An 18422-nucleotide genomic window follows, 5' to 3' on the forward strand; every position below is an offset into this window, starting at 1 on the left:
TTGTGCTTGGTGATTAATTTAAATGCCTGATGTGTGCTTCTAGTATAACACGACAAAAACCGATGTGTGAATTTCATATGGTTATTGTATTGAACTTATTTTTCGTAAATATCATAAAAAGGACGGTATAATAAAACTTCTGTATAGTAGAGAATATCGTCCGTCCTGTGTGCATCTGGATGTTCAAACATTGCTCATTAAACGAAATCAAGCATCTCTACGGTCTCTCCTGCGATTGTATTCCAGATCCGGAGCGCTGATGCACAACCACACAGTATATATATTCTACTGCACACCGACCGACCCGAAGTTCAACACATGTAAAGCGTTCACTGAGCTCAGCCTCAGACAATGGTAGCGGCGTCTTTTACTATATAGTAAAAAGGCTCAATGAAACAATCTGTCAATAGTCATACAACTGCTCGAATTAACATTAGGCGACTAGGATTAGTTCGAAAGCGTTCAAGTAGGTAGCAGCGTCAGCACGGGTAGGCTGCAAAGGAACAGGTAAAGGTTTATTCCATGCCAAAAGAAAAAGAAAAGACACAACGTTTCGGCTGCGGAGCCTTCTTCAGGTGTTAGTTTGAAAGCGCCGGACGGTGTAATAATACATTTGACTGGATAAAAGAGGTTGGATTGCTATAGCACAACACTCCCAGCAGAGGGTGAGATGGAACATATTAGCGGCAGTCTTCCTGTATCCCATCATTCCCAGGGCGCGGTGGTGCCGCCAGCCCAGTAGGACCTGCTCGCTCGTTGACTCAGCCTCACTCACACATCGAAAGCGAGCAAAGATGGCGGATGTTGACTCCTGGGGTAAGACTCTCCGACGGGAGTGACTGGTTTCCTTTGAAAAAAAAAATACAGAAATGGGATATGCGTGCGGTGCTGTTCCCCGCGGCTGACAGTCTGTTCTCTGTGTTTTGACAGACGCGGACTATTTCGAGCCGGAGGAGCCGATCAACAAGGCGGCCGCGATAGATCGGTGGGAAGGCGAAGACGAGGAGGAAGATGTGAAGGTAGATACGGGCGTCCAGGCAGCCCGGAGCGGGACCTCCGCCACAGGCCGCGGGGGCCCGGGCGCTGCTGTCTGGCCGCTATAGTCAGCAACCAAGAGGGTACACTACTAGTTTTAGATCTGGGTTTTGTTTGCAGATCCGCTTTGTCCATGCTGTGGCTGTCTCTCTCTCCCTCCTGTGCAGTTTTCCGAGCGCCGCGCTGTGTTTGTGCGGAAAGAGTGTAACGCTGGCTGCCGGTATAGACGCACTGACAGGCCATGTGAGAGCGAGTGAGCGGCTGACTGTATTCGCTCCGCTTCGGCAGTTTTCACAGGAGCCCCCGTCTGTGTTTTTATTTTCTTCTTATAGTAGCCCGTGTTCAGCAACTTGCTGCGAATCGGCAGAGTTGTCGGGAGTCGATTTGAACGAGGGCGACGCGCTGCGAGTCGTGCCCATATGTTTTACTCGTGGCAGGTCGGCGTTTCGCCTCTGAAGAAGAGCTAGCGGGAGTGCGTGACAGTACCCCTCCTTTCAAGTGATGGCACCGTGTGCTCCTGCGTCTAAAGATAACGCTGGATTCCCGTCGTTACACACGGAGCTGTACAGATTAAAAGTGAGCGTGTGTTTAGAGAGCGAGTACTCGGGGGAGTGAGGCGCACTATGGCAGGAGTGAGCAGTCATGCCGTCTTTGGGCCTGATCGGATGACGGACTGGATTGCATTAGTTTGAGTCAGCCGGTGCATTTTTTTAACCTTGATTTTAGAGAAATGACGACACCAGTTAAGTCATCTTATTGCTCTTGATGTCAATAACCAACGAGCAATACGTGTGTTTGTAGTTCTGGGGGGATTTGATGGTTTTTAAGCGAAGTTTTAAAAAGTTTAAATAGTCATACCTCACAGAGTTACCTCTTAGAAATATTAAATGGAGGATGTGGCTTTTGCATTAATCGTTACATAAGGAATGTTTAGTTCTAATGGTTTATGTTGTGAACGTACCTTTCCTCTGCACTATGTCTGTATTTCAGCAATGGCTAACCTGGAATGTTTGGTATAGGTCGTGAACTGGGAAGCTTTAACATTTGTTTCTAACCGGATCTTATCCTTTACCTGTAACAGTGTTTTCTTTCCATAGTTCATCTTTTTTTTTCCACATTTGACTTTGCTGTCTCTGAGGGATCTCAGTGGGATCCATTTATACATCTATCAAATGTGAACGTTTCCTATTAGGTTAGTAGGCCCAGGCTAAACCCAGGTTCTGTTGGTTATTGAAGCTGAAACAAGACACTGGTGACATCAGAGACACAATGAGTATTCCTAGAACCATTTCTGTGAGCCCCTAGTCTTTGTTCGATCTTTTCCAGAATCCTCCCTGGCAGGGAGTCAATAATGCTACAGAAAGGTCTAGTGCTTACTGTACAACAGCTTACACCCGCAGATCAGCTCGTTTGGTTGAGTACCAGGATTCATATATTGCACTATGGGAAAGTATTGTTCAAACAATTTACAGTAGTTCCTGGTTTTCCTTTCAGATATAAAGATAATTTTGACCCTGAAATGAGCTGAGCTAGCTAACAGAGGGCAGAGATATTGTTGGATAAGGTCACAGGGTGTGATCTATTTCTAAGAAATCAAGCATTAAGACTGCTGATGATTTGTCCAGAAAGTGCCGTTCAGTTTAAAACCACTTTGTGTGTAAAGTTAAGCGCTGTGTAATGTATTGTATAAATGGCAACAGAAAAGTTAAAACGGTTCAGGTTTGCGAACTTCAGTATTTGTTCATTTGTTTAAAAACGCACACTGCGCAGGGCAGCAGGAGTGACGAAGGAGCCGGTGTAATGTGAACCTCCAGTTCTTGGCACACACATGGCTGTCCGTGCCTGTGTGTGTGATGTTCGGAGGAAGAGCAAGTGGCAGTGTAATGTCTTCGGTACCAGTGAGCCTAACTCTCCTGGTCCTATCCTCAAGCACTGGCACAAGGTCAACTGCTGACTGCTGACCAGTGAGATCTTTATAGTTAGCCTTGACCCTAATAAAACATACATGCATGTGGTTCATGTTATTCATAAGCTTAAAACAGAAGTGTCTTCATTGAATGACCAAGGCACCTTCTTCATTGGTATCCTGTTGACAGTGAAGTTTAATGTTGGTTTTGGTTGTGGGAGAAGATTCCTTTGACTGGACGTACAAATTGACCAGGGTTTGCGCTTTCTATGAAGAGAGAAAATAGCACTTTAACAAGTTCATCCAGTCAGTTGAAGTCAAAAGCAGGCAGTCTAATTAGCTACAGGAGACGGTAGAGACTTCAGTTAGACCGTGAGCTGCTGTGGGATGTCTTGAAAAAAACTTTACCTGCTCCTTTCCTTCTGCAGGACAATTGGGATGACGATGAGGAGGAGGAGGAAGAGGGGAAAAAGGTTGAGGAGAAAAAAACAGGTGAGAAAGGAGAAAGCCAGCATTTAGCAGATAGTCTTATTTTAGTCTGTTTAATAACAGTGAATGAAATTGTCATTTTTATCAGTTTTTTTGCACAGTAATAAACAAAAATAAATAATTTACTTGTGCTTTTCTTCTTTTGCTTTGCTTTATAATCCAGAAGTAAAAGTTTCAGAGAAGAAAAAATTAATTGAAAAGATTAAAGAGAAAGAGAGTCGACTAAAGAAGAAGCAGGAAGAAATTAAACAGAGGGTGAGTATCGGAGCCGCTCGGTAACCACACACTATATACCTGTGTCACACGTGACAGGGATAGTTTTCATATAAAAAGCCATTCAAGCTCCCCACGTGTCTAGTAGGAAAGCAGAGGTAACTCGCAGAGGATTGAGTGGGGAGCTGTGTCGGCGTGCGTTGGCAGCAAAGGAACAAGTAAAAGTGAATTCACGCCGAAAAGTAGAAAGATTGATACACCTGAACAAGGCTGAAGAGCAGAAATGCTTTTCTTTTTGCTTTTCAGTGTGGAATTAACCTTTACTTAAGTTCTGTAAACATGGCATGTTTTGGGTTTGTGTGTTTGTAACTTGGATAATATGGGTGCCAAGTGTTAAATAAGTGCTGCATATTGTCAGTCCTGAAGCCCTTCAGGCTGCTGTGTAGTGGCACTTTCATCTGATCTGATCCCCAGTTGAGGATTTTCTGTTTTGTGCTATCTATTCAGTGAATGTTGTCTTTTTCTCTGTTTCTGATAACAAGTTAGAGGAACCAGAACAGCCTGCAGAGCTGACGCCAGAAGAACAGTTAGCAGAGAAACTTCGAGTGAAAAAGATGCAGGAGGAGTCGGACCTTGAACTAGCAAAAGAAGCATTTGGTAAGGGCAGTAGGAGCGTGGGGAGTTCCAGAAGAATGTGTGGGCAGTAACAGTGTTGTGGAAGAGATAGTGATGGTCAGCCATAATTCTGGAAACTCTGATCCTACAGGCTTAATGCTTTAGGGGCATAAGAACCTGGAACCTGAAAAATGGTGGCGACTTAGTGAGGCTTTTGAAGACTGGAGGTGGTCACTCTGTAGGTGTAATATTAGTCTGAATATGAATTTGCTTGATTTCGCGTAACAAAAAGAAAACAACTTTTAAACAGTTTGGCCTAGTATTGGTTGTTTCAAATGACATGAAAATAGTTGGTCTCTGAAAATATATTCTGTGTTAAAAACACAATTGGCCGTGTTGGTGCTGTAATAGATTTTGAATTCACAGTGTCGATTGGTTTAGCTTGTGCATATTTAGAGGCAAGTATCGTTTTAAACCTGTTTTTTTTTATAAATGAGAGTGTTGTGAATTGGGATGTTCTGTAAATTTATGCTACTTTGCTTTTTCCCCTTGCAGGTGTAAATAATGTAACAGGAATTGATGCCATGAATCCATCTTCGAAAGAAGAATTTACTGAATTTGAGAAGTTGCTAAAAGACAAAATATCTCAGTATGAGAAGTCAGTGCATTTTTCCAGCTTTTTGGAATCATTGTTCCGTGATCTATGTATTTCATGTGAGTTCATACTTCCCTTTCTGGTTTTGGCATTGATTGGTCTTTAGTAGTTGTGTGCTCATGTTTGAATTTAATAAGAGCACGTTATTTATTTTTTTCAGACAGGCTTCTGTAAATAGCCTTTCTTGCTCTCTTTAAAATTGCTCAAAGACTGGAATGGATTTACCAGTCCTTATTGGGAAAAGTTGTTCTCTGCTAAAACAAACCAAATATGCACAACAGAAAACTGTTCATTCGTGTACTAAGGCAATTGAAGCATTAACAATTTTCTTTCATTTGCAGTGGATGTGGATGACTTGAAAAAAATCAGCAACTCACTGACAGTTCTATTAAGTGAAAAACAGAAACAAGAAAAGGTAAAGACTTGTGATTTTTAGACATACTAATTTCGAAATGATAACTTTATTGAACAATGAGCAATCCTAGTAAGCAGCATTAAAGTTTCCAGTTGAATTACTGGCACCAGTGCTGAGTTAGCCGTCTGTGACTCCCATCAGAAATGAGCTTGAATCCTGACATTTAGTTCTGCTTTTGTACACTAGGGGGAGCATAAATACTGCTGAATGTGTGCCTTGCTTTCAGATTTTTCCTAGTCAATGTTTTATAACTGTTCACTGTAGATGGTCATTTAACAATCTTACTGTCAGTTAATATGATTTCCGGTTGTTGAATTGTTCAGAAATAGGCTGCATTTGGAAAATGAGGAAATATATTGAACTGCCTTCTAGTGAAAATATGAAAGTATGGATTTATATGTGCTGTTTGATACGGTGTATACATTCCCTTTTTCTTTTGTAGCAAAATAAGGGGAAGAAAAAGAAGAAAGGTGTAGTCCCAGGAGGGGGTCTGAAGGCCAAGATGAAAGATGACCTGGCAGACTACGGGGAATATGATGGAGGCTATGCACAAGACTTCGAAGACTTCATGTGACAAAGGCCTATACCAGCAACCTTGCTCTGCTCTCCACAGTCCCTTAAACATGCAGCACAACTTCCTCATTTTGTCCATTCTTAAAGATGTGGTATCCTTGTTTGTGCTCAGTCTTTGAAGGTTATAAAGGCTTTACAAAGAGCATGACCTCCATGTGGTTTTGTCTCTCAGTTTAAATAGCTGGCTGTGACCTGATTCGATTCGTCCTGCTCCTCAAAATAACCAAACACGCTCAGTTTTCAATGGAGAAAATGACTGAACTGGAGTTAGAAATGCTTGCAGTAATTGGATTATGTGTATTAAAGAGGAAAAACATCAACGTCCAAAAACTTGACAAGACAATTTTAACTTTTTTTTTAAAAGGTAATAAGACCTGTGATGAAATGAATGAATAGTATTACTGTTTGATAACTCTTGCATTGACATGAAAATAAATCCGATCTTCTATGCAAATAAAAAAGAGTATTTTACTTTTCATGTGGACAGCATTTGCAGATCTGCAGAAAAGGATACTGCATCTTTATAATAGTTTGGATTGCCAAATATTACTGTTTATGTTAATGCTTTTGAAGGTGGTTCGGCAGAGCTGCATAAGCAGGAACTAAATGGCAGTCCTATGGTAGGATTTAATTAAACAGTAGCACTTAAAGCTGACTGTAAAAATACAATGTATGGACTACACTGACAAAAGAAATGGGAAAGTTATCCTATGTGACCATGGTCCTCTTGAAATGTTAAAATATTATGGAGTGTTCCCTGTATAGGGTGCAGTGTTTAAAACAATTGCTTTATAAGTGCAAGTGCATAATTTGGTGAAGATCAGCTCAATATTTTTGTGCATAAAGAGTTTAGTTTGTATTCATATTCTGTTTACTACTAATGCAAGTACAAGGGTTTGCAGTTTTCCCTCATTGCTGGTATCTTCGACAGCTTCTGCAGCCTTGTTCTAAGTATGGTTGGGAATTTGGCGTATTTAAAAGAATGGACCCGGGGCCTTTGTATGGGCTGTAATTAACAAAATATTGTAGGCCTTTTTTTCTAACAATTTAAGAAATTTGCTTAGCGTAAAGTGTTACAAACATTGGACATCAGAAATGCAAATTGCAGCATCTGCAGTGTTTTATAGAGCATCTAATTTAATAAAATCACTGTTCTGAAAGGCGTTCAGTGTACTTATTAATGAATGCATGGATATGCAGTTTAATTTTTCAAGCTTGACGTTTCTGCAACTTTTGCTTGACCCTGTGTACTGTGGCATGGATTAATGTATTGAGAGGTCATTTTACTCAGGACACTTGTATGCACAGCACTTGTATGGCAGTGATTGTTTTGAAAAAATGAAAAAATATTATATTAAGGGGGTGTTTCTCCTTTTTTTTTTTGAATGAAGAAGTGCTGTTTTCCCTTGACTTCCTGCAATTCAGGCGAGTTGTTTTTTAGTGGGTTATTTTTTTTAAATGCTGAATTGCAAAACATTGCTGGATAGCAGAAATAACATTTTTGAGTTATTTTGGGTCTTACATTTTTAAAAGTTTCCTCATACTTTTGATTCAGCCTTTTTGCATCATAATGAGTGTTGCAAAGTAACAGTCACTTCTTTAACATCCAATATTTTTACAGTTTAAAGTTGTCTACTATATAGTAAGGCAACACATACTCATACCTATGCTAAGCAAAGACTAAAGCATAGCTAAATAAATTTTAATGAAAGCGATGCCAAAAATTATATTGAGACTTTATTGTAAAATACTGCACAATGTTTTACAACCTAAGGGCAGAGAAGCCTAAAATTACAGCATCATTGAAGGGTTACCACAAGTTAAAAGTAACATGTTTGTTTTTCCTTTTTATCTCAAGGATGTTTGATATGAAGAACCGGTTGTAATTTTGTTTTTCCACCATATTTTCTCTAGACAAGTGTGAGAATGTTTAGAGAGAATGTTTATGGAAAATGTTGAGCCTACCAGAACATCACACAGATTCTGGTTGTTTAAATCCATATTTTCTATCTAGATTAATAAATCCCACTTTCCCCTCACAGCTAAGATTAAGGATTATGTGTCATTCTGCCATGCAGTGGTCTGAAAAAACTTGCATATTGCAAACTGTAGCCCTGAACTGGTCCCTTTTTGACCCTCCCATGAAGTAATAAATTACCCATTATTTACAATTTCAAGTACATGTGGTATTTATCACAGTTTGAAAAATAAGCTTTTAAAACATGCCGAGATTACATGTAAACATTGATTTATGCTTTTTTGTTGACGGGAAGACTTTTTATAACATTTAGTATTCACATTCTGTACAGAATGGTTCAGTATTACCAAATAACACAAAGGTTTATTTTTTAAAAAATGAACGACTATAGAGTTTTAAGATAAAAACAGGTAATGTTTCTTGCTTTAATTTTCAAGAAAATTGTTTTTGTTTTCCAAGTGGTCGAGTTCAAACTCGACGGATCTTGAGCGGCACGACCGTGCTCTCGTTTCTGTCCCGGCTGCGGTAGCGGGCGATGACCCGTCTCAGCCGGCGTTGGTGGCCCCGATTCTCTGGCGCAAAGTGAGAGAGTTGCGAGAGCGACTGTTCCCTCTCTGCCTCCTGTTTCGTCTCCCTCCTGGAACAGCGCCCACCAGGGACTGGCTGGGGCTGCTCTGTAGGCTCTGGAACACGCTCTGCTGCGTGACTTCCTTGGTGCCGCAGGTGAAGGTCAACGCCATCCCCACGCTGGTTTTCATGACCCTCGAGGAGCCATCCGAGGTGCCATCAAAGCAGCGGCCCAGCGCGATTTCCTTGGCGGTTCTAGGGTCCTGGTCGGTCACCGTATAAATGCCGTAGTTGTGGCCGAGAGGGTCCAGGGGGGCCAGCATGGTGAACTCGTTGGTGTCATTGTTGACCGCCAGGGGGAGGTGGTTGACCAGATACTCCTGCAGCATGCTGTTGACTCTCTCCCGCCTGCAGCTCCCCTGGGGGATGATTTTGACCAGGGTTCGGTCAACACGGTCCTGGTCATACAGCATGCCGCTGCACTTGAACTCCAGGCAAACAGCCGAGACGCCTTGGTGGTCCATGTCACGGATCGTGCGGGCGTCCCGGATCCCATAAAACTTTCCAACTGTCTGCGGGTGAGTGCCACCCATGTTTCGGGACCTGACCATAAGTTCTTGGGGCCCGTTTATTTTTACTTTGATATAGCATGCCCTGTACTCCATGGGCTTTGGCCACCAGCTCAGGTAGTCTTCTGTCCAGCTCATGGGATCGTCCTCATTGAAGGGAACTGTGTTGTAATCATACCGGTCGCCCTCAACCCTGTAAAACCTGAACTGACCTGCACTGAAGGGAGCTTCCTCGCATTCTTTAAGGTTTTCGTAAGAGTAGATGGGACCATTGCTTTCTTCAGCGACATTGGAGTTCGGTTTTGCCATGTTAACCTTAAAGGCAGTTTTCTTCAATTTGGGGTCCTCGTGGTCTGTCCTCCTGTAGTTCAGCTTATTGAGGTATGGCTGTGGGACTCCAATAGTGTTTGGGTTAAATTTAGGAGATGAAGCAACAGCCTCAAGCTCTTCTCCTCCCAAGTTGGCCATTACGTAGGCTGAGTAAGCGTCTGATTTTTGATCATCACAAAAAGCCGGCAAACAAGCGCCATTGGGGCCGGTGATGACACTGTCGAAACGCCCCCATGCTCGTGGGTTGGATGAGAAACCTGGTGTTGGCTCCAGATTAATCAGGGTTATCACCACCCCTTCCACCTGCTCGCTTGGCATAAACCTCTCGCTGCGAAAGGCCCTGACTTTCACATAGCACCTACGGTTCTCTGGGACGTCCAGGTTAAAGAGGCGCCTCTCCCGGATCTCCATGTTCCCTATGAGGAAGGTTCTTTCCTCCCGTTTCCCCCGCCTCTTCTTCTCCATGCGGAAGTCTCCTTCCTCCTCCCAGAGGCCTGTCTCTGGGTTGAGGGACCACAGTTTCATCGTGCTCAGGTGTTCCGGCACTTGGACCTGTGCTGTGTCCAGGAGCACCTTTACCTCCCCGGCGTTCAGGGACTCGGTGGCGTCTTCGTCCGTGAAGTCCACGGAAAACATCCCGTACGTCCGCAGGGGCAGCACGTCCCCTTCGCTGCTCACAAAGTTGAGGTCACTCTGGGCGGCGGCGGCAGTGGAGATGTCCCTGGGGTCCATGAAAGTGACGCTGGCCTTCACATTCCCCACGTAAACTTCGCCGTTTTCCCTGTAAAAGGCGTAAGGAGGGATCTGTAGCTCTGCGATTGGGTCTTCCCCTTCTTTCTCCCCCAGCGCGACCACGTTTGTCTCGGTGGCGAGCAAAGTCACGGGTGGCTTCTTCCTCAGCAGCTTGACCTCGTGATAAACCGCTCCCCCCTTTTTGTTGAAGGGCAGCACTTTGGTGGTGTTCACGAACTTCTGCAAGTGGTCGACGAACGTAAGCACCAGCCTCTCCGTGTCTGTCGGCACCTGGATGGAAAAGGTTCCCTTGTATCCCGTCCGGCTGATTCTGACGCCGCCCATGAAGATGTGCCCGAATCGCAGTGGCTCCCCTGTGTCTGCAGCCACCGCCCGCCCTCGTACTATCGCTTTCGTTTTGACGCACTTCTGGCAGCCACACCTAGTGACCACCTTCATGGGCAGAGTGTAGCCCCTGCAGGCTATTTGCCTTTCTTCCATGCTTTGCACTCCGCAGCAGTACGAAACAGGGTCTTTGCACCTTATCCCGTTATCCAGCTGCCCAGCGCAGGGTCTTGTGGGACACTTCCCTACATCATAATAGAAGGAATCGGTAGCATTTTGAAAGCAGTCGTGAGGCAGCTGGATCAAGTAGGATTCAGGGTCTGGGTTGCATGTAGGTTCATCATACCCTGTTAAAAGAGTTTGAAAAAACCTTTTATATTCTAAATGCACAGCACAGCATTTGACAGCACAGCACAGCAAATGTGAAATCATCAATTGCACAGTAAAGCACGCTGCTTAGTTTTCTCCATTTCACTCAGAAAGTTTATATCCCATTTACAGAAATGTGTGTGATAGTGTTTAATATCCAGATGTAGTTGTGAATTTTGTGAAATGGAAAAAACACTGCAAAAAAGGCTGTGAATCCCAGGAGGTCACAGGAGCACGCTATAAAACTTCTTGGAATGAAGGATTTGGTATGCACACCTTGCACAGTGAGAGTAGCGGGCTGTGACTTGATGGAGCCAGCTTCATTGCTTGCCTTGCAATAATACTCCCCTGCCTGGTTTCTCTTCAGGTTTCTGAGCACGAGAGTGCTATCATATTTCAACAGGCTCCTGTGCAGTAGGCTGCCATTATGATACCTGAAAAATACAGGGTAACTATTCAGTTCACGGTTTACTCCAAATTAGATAAAGATCACATCATCTAACTCATTAAAGCAACAAGACTATCACTGTGAGTTCTTTACATGGAGTAAATCACTCCCCTCTTTGAAGTACTGCCTTTTAAAAAGCTTTTTTAGACAATAGCAAACCCAGAAGGATAATTGAATTTACAGCACTTGTAAAATGGCCAGAAACAGTCTGAATTAAATAAAGAGCTACAAAGCAGTCCTCTGATTTTAGAAAAAGCATTGTGTAAAGTAGCTAGGAAGGAAATGGGTTTCTGTGGTTCAATACAAATAAAAAGGAATGACTGTTTATGTTGTGTCTTTTAATAAGTTTAAAATTCTATCCAAGACTGGACTAAGACAACGAGACTCTAAACTTCTCATTTGGGCATAAACACTAACCATGTTTGCAGTCATTGAATATGTGTGCATTGAAAGTTAGCTGGTTTTTACATTTGTATCCTTCCTTTGGCATGCAACAGCCCACAGCCCCCAGACTCCTGCAGTTCTCCTGCCAGTCTTACCACAGGTAGCTGTGAGGCTCCAGCTGTCCTTTGACCTTACAGCAGAAGGCCACGGTCTCTCCCTCCAGACGCACCCTGTTCTCGGGGTTCTTAACCACAAAGGGCTTCTCTGAAGGAGACACAGTGCCAGACAGCCCGTAAACACTTCACCAAGAGACTTCGCGGAGAGAAAAACAGACTGCACTGCATTAGGTCTTCAAAGACGGTGGGTGTCTGTGTGTTCCATTCTGTACCTGCTCTATCCAGCTTGATGTGAATGACGGAGATTCGGTCCCTGCTGAAGGGCACAAGGAGGGTCTTGGGGGAGTAACCCTGCAGCGTGACTCTCAGCGTGCTGTTGCTGTCAGGACACACCCCAGGTATTCTGAAGTGGCCATTGTGGTCAGTCAGGGTGAGGGGCTTGTCTGATCTGCCAGTCCTGTACAAGGTGGCCCCAGGGGCAGGCAGCCCACCCACAGTGTGCACGGTGCCCAGTAGGAGGTGCTCTTCACACATGCACGCGTCACACTCAGCATTGATGCGCCCCGTCGGGCAGGTCAGGTTACAAGCTGCAACAGAGGAAAAGGTGCCAATGCTTTACTACTATTGAAAAGGACTCCCATGCTCATAAACCGAAGAACAGCCATCCCCTAATTACAGATCACCGAGTACTTGAGCTTTGAGAAATCAAAATTGCGTTTCACTGTTATAAAAGCAGAAGGCAATGTTTCAATGTCAGTCAAATTCCCAAGTCTATACTAGTGGGATGCCCTGGTTCAATTCCACAGCTAGGGTGCTATCTGTGTGGAGTTTGCATGCTCTCCCTGTGTTTGCATGGTTTTCCTCCCACAATACAAAGACACACTGGCAGGTCAATTTGCTTCTGAGAAAACCGACCATGGTGTGAGTGTGTTTGCCTCTGCCTCTGTACTGGACTGGCATCACCTCCAGCTTGTACCCCACCTTATGCCCGTCGCTTGCTGGGATAGACTCCAGCTCTCCCACGACCCTGAATTAGATTCCCTCAACAGGAATATGTGCATTCATGTGGTACCAATTTAGAATCCATAACAATATGTTTGTTCTTTGCAATAATGTTGTTGAGGCTATTCCTCACCTTAGGAAAAAAAGCTTGTTGTGTTTGTCTCAGTGAGGAAACTCAGCAGGAACCCTCTCCTACCGTACCTGCGCAGGATGGTCCTTTGCACACTCTGCCTTCCACAGCGGGCCCGCGGCACTGCTTCTCCCAGTGGTGAGAGTGCGAATTGCAGCTTCTGGAGCGCATCTGCACGGCCGTCTGCCCGCAGCGCGCAGGACAGCGGCTCCACTCCGACCACTGGCCCCAGGCCCCCGGAGACAGGCTTCTGGGGGCGCCTAGGAGAGAACACCCGGGCCTTTGGCATAGATGTGAGGAACGGCGATCTTTTTAACCTTCACAAGGATGTCATCCCTGCAACTAAAGTGTGTTTTCTGCAGAGCTTTCAACACAGAAGGTACTGTACGTTCTTCATTTTGAGGAGGAAGATCTCCATATGTTTACAGCAGGTGGTGCTGTCGCAAATAATCCATAAATTTGATTTAAACCTATAAAATAAAATCATGTGTGTGTGTGTGTGCTGGAAATAAAGACATTTTCTTCCACAGAGGCACTGACCTTTGGGGCACAGGAACCGCACTGCGTAGTTGGAGCAGTTCCTGCCGGCGGGCTGCTCCGCGTGCAGACACCAGAAGCCCCGGCGGGGGTCGGAGTGCACGCTCTCCCCCGTGCGCTGCGCGGGGACCCAGTCTGTGGTGCGCGCCTCCAGGCCCCGCGGCTCGTCGCACACGCGCTCGCGGTAGTAGAAGCGGATGGCCTCCAGCTGCTCGTAGTCGCCCCGGCCCCCGGGGTGGTCCACGTTGAACCAGGTGCTCCACTCCAGCTCATCTAGAATGAAGCGACAGCAGGAGAAAATGATGAGGGCTGGACGCCTGCTATAAGAATAAATATGGGGGCAGGAATAAAGGACGCTTTTTGATAAGTAACTGTGATGTGACTGTAAGCAATGGCACGAAGGCCGCAGCGGCATCGCCCTGTGTGCAAATCCCGTCAGATGTCAGATGCTGAGCAAGGTTTGGCCTGGTCAGGCCTGGGATGTGAGATTTCCAAGGAAAACCAGGTAACAGCTGTAAATGGTATTGGTGGACCAGTAGGTGGCGCTCAGCTTTCTGGACTAGAATTTCCAGACCAGTGCCCCAGGACGGGGAGACAGTGCTGCAGGAGATGCCATCCTTCACATGAGATGTTAAGTTGCGGTCTTGGCTGCTCAATCAATGAAGTGCCCAAGGCTCTAATTATAATTGCAGGGGTATCACCCCGCTGTCCTAGCTAAATTCCACTTTGGTCCTGTACAATATGGCCTACCTAAACTTTTCCCCTTATTGTAATTAGTAAAACAATTTCTCACTGCTCCTTTAGTCTGCTGTGCAGTGGGGTTGCTGGGGCAGAATAACTGCAGCACATTACTCTGTTATGTACTGCAGTTCAATGGGGGGTAAAGAGGGTCCCTCATATAGAGTATTATGCGATGAAAAGCACTGTATAAGTTTATTTATTTATTGTTATTTAATCTATCAGCATCATACTATTAAGAACACTGACCAATAATTATACAGCTACTACTATTGATTTTACTTGGTTTTTCTAACCCTTTTTAGCCAACAGTTACTAAATGTTCTTTAAAAGGGGCCGACTACAGAACAGTTGTGACAGTGTAAATTAGGCTTGCCTTCGTTAGCTTGCTGGGCCACGCCGGCTGTCCTCTGTGTTCCAGTTCGCCCTCTCAGAGGTGTCTTGTTCACAGCCAGTCCCTGGTTCCAGTTTCCTGGCAGGATAAATCACACAGTTGTCCGAGGAAATTCTGCACCTCCGCCAGCTGCTACTGGTGGCAAAGGTAACTGTAGCCGCTGTTTCACAGTGAGAGAACTGTCACATGTGATCACAGAAAACAAGCAGCCAGTTTCTACCATGTCTTTGTCTGTGAATCACTCTATGGGAGGCTGGCGCCGATTATGGGAGAGATCGAAGCCAATTAGATCTTGTGATTCTGTGCAACAACGTGTATTTAGGCTGGGAAATGAAACATTGCAAACCGTGCGCTTAATAGAGGCTTGGGAATCATGGTTGCCAATCAGTTAAGCTTAATTAATTAAGAACTACTGCTAGTGCATGATCAGGAAATCAGGACTTAATAAGTGAACTATTCTCAGGCATTGGTCATTAGCACACAGAAAATCCCCTACTACAATAATGCACTCTCCTTTGGTTTCGGCATTTTCTCTGTCCTTTGTGTTTACATTTCCATGGCTGATCTGGGCTTTCTGGCAGCATGGTGGTGCAGTGAGCAGCGCTGGTGCCCTGGGTTCAATTCTGGACCTGGGGTGCTGTCTGCGCGGAGTCTGTATGTTCTCCCTTGGTTTGTGTGGGTTTCCTCTGAATGCTCCAGTTTACTCCCACAGCCTAAAGACATCCTGGTATACAGTAGCTAATTGGCTTGTGAGCCTCTAGGGAAGTCGTCCGTGGTGTGACTGTCTCTGTGTGTCTGCCCTGCGATGGACAGGAGTCCCAGGCTGTACCCTTCCTTGTGCCTGTTGTTTTCTGGGATAGGTTCTGGCTCCTCCGTGACCCCGTACTGGATAAAGCAGGTAGAAAATTATGCACACCACAATCATGTGCCAGGTGAAACGTGCCAGGATGCTGCTCACGCCTTGTTTAAACAGAGCTGCTAATCTGAGTTTGCCACACAGGCTGACAATTAAGACAACTACAGTGAATTCAGAGCAATTCATTAAAACCTGGGTGGAAAGCACAGCCAGGCAGGGAGTACCCATGCCAGGCTTCACCCTACAGGATTAAAGAGTTTGACCACCACTGTAAGTAGAAATCATGAAGTAAGAAAGGAAGGTGTGGAAGATGCCAAAAACAGAAAACATGCACTAGGCTTCAGTGACTCCATCATGCCTTGCTTTCAGGATCAGGGTGAAGCAAAGACGTTCTAGGGGAGGGAGGATGAATTTGACGTGAGAGTTTACATCAGTCAGAAACGGTCAGTTGGATGCCCCACTATTGGGTGCATTTGAGCCATGCAGCATTTCTATCTAGCACACTGATTGCGTGGGGATGTAGGACACAGAGCAGGGAGTGAGAGAAGCCATCACAGACCTTGACCAAGGACGTAAGAGAACAATCCCAGGGCCAGAATGACCCTTGCTGACAGGCAGCTCATTTTCAGGCTACAGCTGGTGGCCCCTGACCTCTGACCCTTGGCAAGAGCAATCCACATCTAATTATAGTCCACTGCCCTCTCAATAGCACAGATCTTCTGGAAAACAATGATATACATCACAGGCATTTTCAGCTACTAAATCTGTAAATAACCTATAATGTTATTTAATAATAATGGAAAACTGCAGCTAGTAGCACAAGATTTAAAAATGTTTCCAACTTTTTGCAAGAAACCTTGTATAAACATTTTTCTTTTTTTATTAAATAAACTGTGGGTGGAGTCCTCAACAACTGGTGTGTTAGCTGGCTGTACTATTGCAAAATTGACTGCAAAAAAGATTATTGTTAATACAACACCAAAGGTATGGTCTTCTGAGCAGGATCCCCGAGTATGAGCTATGGGTGACATATATCATGTCTCTATGTTCTTTCACAGGGAATCATATACAGTATATTCCCTTTAGAAGAGCAAATGCAGTTTATTATGTAACTGTACAGTAATGAATGAGTCACAATGATTAGCTAGAGCTACTGACTTCAGCAAAAACACAACGTGCTGGACAAACCCAAAAAAAAACTGTAGGTGCTAAAAGGTCTTTCCAGCTGGCTTAACAATGCGGGGGAAACGGTAATTAATTGGAAACTGAAACATTCAGGATGGAAAAGAACATTACGGATGAGCGTAGCAATTCTAACAGTGCCCCTCTCAAACAGCACAGCTGTGAAAGCCATCACCATGCACCCAGGGGCTGTGCGCTGTTTCGGCATAGACACTTTCTCACACACAGCCACCCCCGCACACACTTAACAGAAGGATTCTTGGCACATTTATTCAGTAATTCCCAAATTTCATACCTTTTTTCAAAATTAACTCCTACTCATGTATTTTTACATACTCTTAAAAAACAAACGAATATCGGCCAACTAATATCTGTCCACAAGCTGTCAGAACAATGAATAGAAATCCTCTTCTTGAATCTTTTGTAGCCCGTTTCATATAAGGTATTTCACTTTGTCAAGCATTTTCCTGTCTTACTCTTATAACTCAGCTGCAGGAGAGCAGGTGCTGAGGCTCGTTCCCTGAGAAGTGTGAGGGCGAGAGTGTGCTGTCTTACCCCAGTATCCAGCTGCGCTCCCTGCTCAGTGCTCAGTGCTCAGTGCTCAGTGTTCTTTGCTGTCTGCTGTGTAGTCTGGCTGTGCTGAGCCTGGCTCTGTGCTCTTTATATAGCGCTCTCGGGAGCCCTGGGGTCGGCTCTGTGCCACACAGAGGAAGCTAGATGAGAGCAGTAGGAAACCTCTGTCTGAACACGCTCTTTAGGAAGCTGATTAGCGCAAGATCAACATGAGGCAAAAGAAAACAGAAGCAAGGTAACAACTGACAATAGCAGTCACCAGGTACAGTGCTCATTAACACTGTACACTGTACAGTTAATATCACTGAGTCACTGAAAACACTGAATCGAGGTAAACGTATTGTGTTTACACATTTATTTAAAAGTAATTGGATACACATGCCGTAATGTGGTGGCCAAAAGCACACTTGATTTTCATTAATTTTAAAACAGGCACTTCTTCTAAATTCCAAAAAGTTCTTCATTATTGTAATTTAAATTTATGCCTTTGAGACAGCCATTTATCAATGCTGGGTGACTGTGCAATTAAAACCTAATCACACCCGAGCAATGATTTACTTTAACATTTCACACTGTTCATAAGCATGGCAATAAACTTTCATTACAGTTTGCCAATAACAGCACTCTGATTGTTAATGTCATGAAGGTTCTAAACTGTTTATAAGTCATTTCCAGTCCCTGAAGCCAAGCTTGTCATCAGCGATGCTGAGGGACGCACGAGGTACGAGGGAGGAATTCCAGTAAAATGTTTTGTTGGTGGTAGCAGGATGAAGTGAAATCTTTGTGTACTTTATCTATTTTCATTACAGGTGCAAGGTTACTCTCTCTCATGCATCTGTGAAAAAAAGCCATTCTCTCTTCCATGGAGCCCACTGTTTAGTAATAAACTGCTCAGTGGCTCTGCAGTTTAAAATGTTAACTTTTCTCTGCAATTCAAGTTGCAGATTCAAACTCAAGCAGTCATTACCAGTCACTTATCACCTGAGAAAGATGTGATTTCTGGGAATGCTGGACTGATGCTTCTGAACAGCTGAATCCAATTAGAGGCTTCCCTGAAGAACAAAGACCCATAACAAGTAATTATGAACATGTGAATTCATGCATGGTCAGATTATAAAAGATGAAATATATTACATTCACCACTTAGCTTATAGGCACAGTAATGTATTGACAACACAGAATAAAGCCATCTTTCACTTCCAGGCATGCAGACATACTGTTTGTGGGGCTGTTCTGCAGGTAACACAGCAGCATAATGTTAAAACCACTGC

The 18422-nt window shown here is 44.4% G+C and overlaps 3 protein-coding genes and 1 non-coding gene across 5 annotated transcripts in view; 3 read left to right on the forward strand and 1 right to left on the reverse strand.

Moving 5' to 3' along the window:
* Positions 1–18422, forward strand: part of strc1 (stereocilin 1) — a 405552-nt gene that overhangs the window by 24537 nt on the left and 362593 nt on the right. Inside the window, exon 30 of one of the 2 annotated variants that reach the window (XM_069190553.1) lies at positions 716–799. The exons of the other annotated variant lie outside the window; for it this stretch is intronic. The gene's annotated coding sequence lies outside the window, so the exon portion shown is untranslated. Of the gene's footprint in view, positions 1–715; positions 800–18422 lie in introns of those variants that run through there. 2 annotated transcript variants of the gene reach the window in all.
* On the forward strand, positions 705–7061 carry eif3jb (eukaryotic translation initiation factor 3, subunit Jb). Its single transcript, XM_006628729.3, has 8 exons — positions 705–816; positions 931–1019; positions 3370–3433; positions 3594–3685; positions 4186–4300; positions 4814–4972; positions 5255–5328; positions 5771–7061. Exons 1-8 carry the CDS (start codon positions 795–797, stop codon positions 5900–5902), a joined length of 747 nt encoding a protein of 248 aa, XP_006628792.1. The 5' UTR covers positions 705–794; the 3' UTR covers positions 5903–7061.
* LOC138239319 (small nucleolar RNA SNORA57) lies at positions 2843–2978 on the forward strand. The gene has a single exon (XR_011189791.1). It is a non-coding gene; the product is annotated as a small nucleolar RNA SNORA57 (small nucleolar RNA).
* cilp (cartilage intermediate layer protein, nucleotide pyrophosphohydrolase) lies at positions 7632–17242 on the reverse strand. Its single transcript, XM_015343309.2, has 9 exons — positions 17134–17242; positions 15956–16115; positions 14523–14618; positions 13412–13681; positions 12943–13131; positions 12012–12326; positions 11779–11887; positions 11068–11225; positions 7632–10769 (listed from the first exon to the last, which is right to left on the reverse strand). The coding sequence occupies exons 2-9, from the start codon at positions 16074–16076 to the stop codon at positions 8425–8427; spliced, it is 3603 nt and encodes a 1200-aa protein (XP_015198795.2). The 5' UTR covers positions 16077–16115; positions 17134–17242; the 3' UTR covers positions 7632–8424.

The sequence above is a fragment of the Lepisosteus oculatus genome, chromosome 5 (assembly GCF_040954835.1).
Source record: "Lepisosteus oculatus isolate fLepOcu1 chromosome 5, fLepOcu1.hap2, whole genome shotgun sequence".
Classification (NCBI taxonomy): Eukaryota; Metazoa; Chordata; class Actinopteri; order Semionotiformes; family Lepisosteidae; genus Lepisosteus; species Lepisosteus oculatus.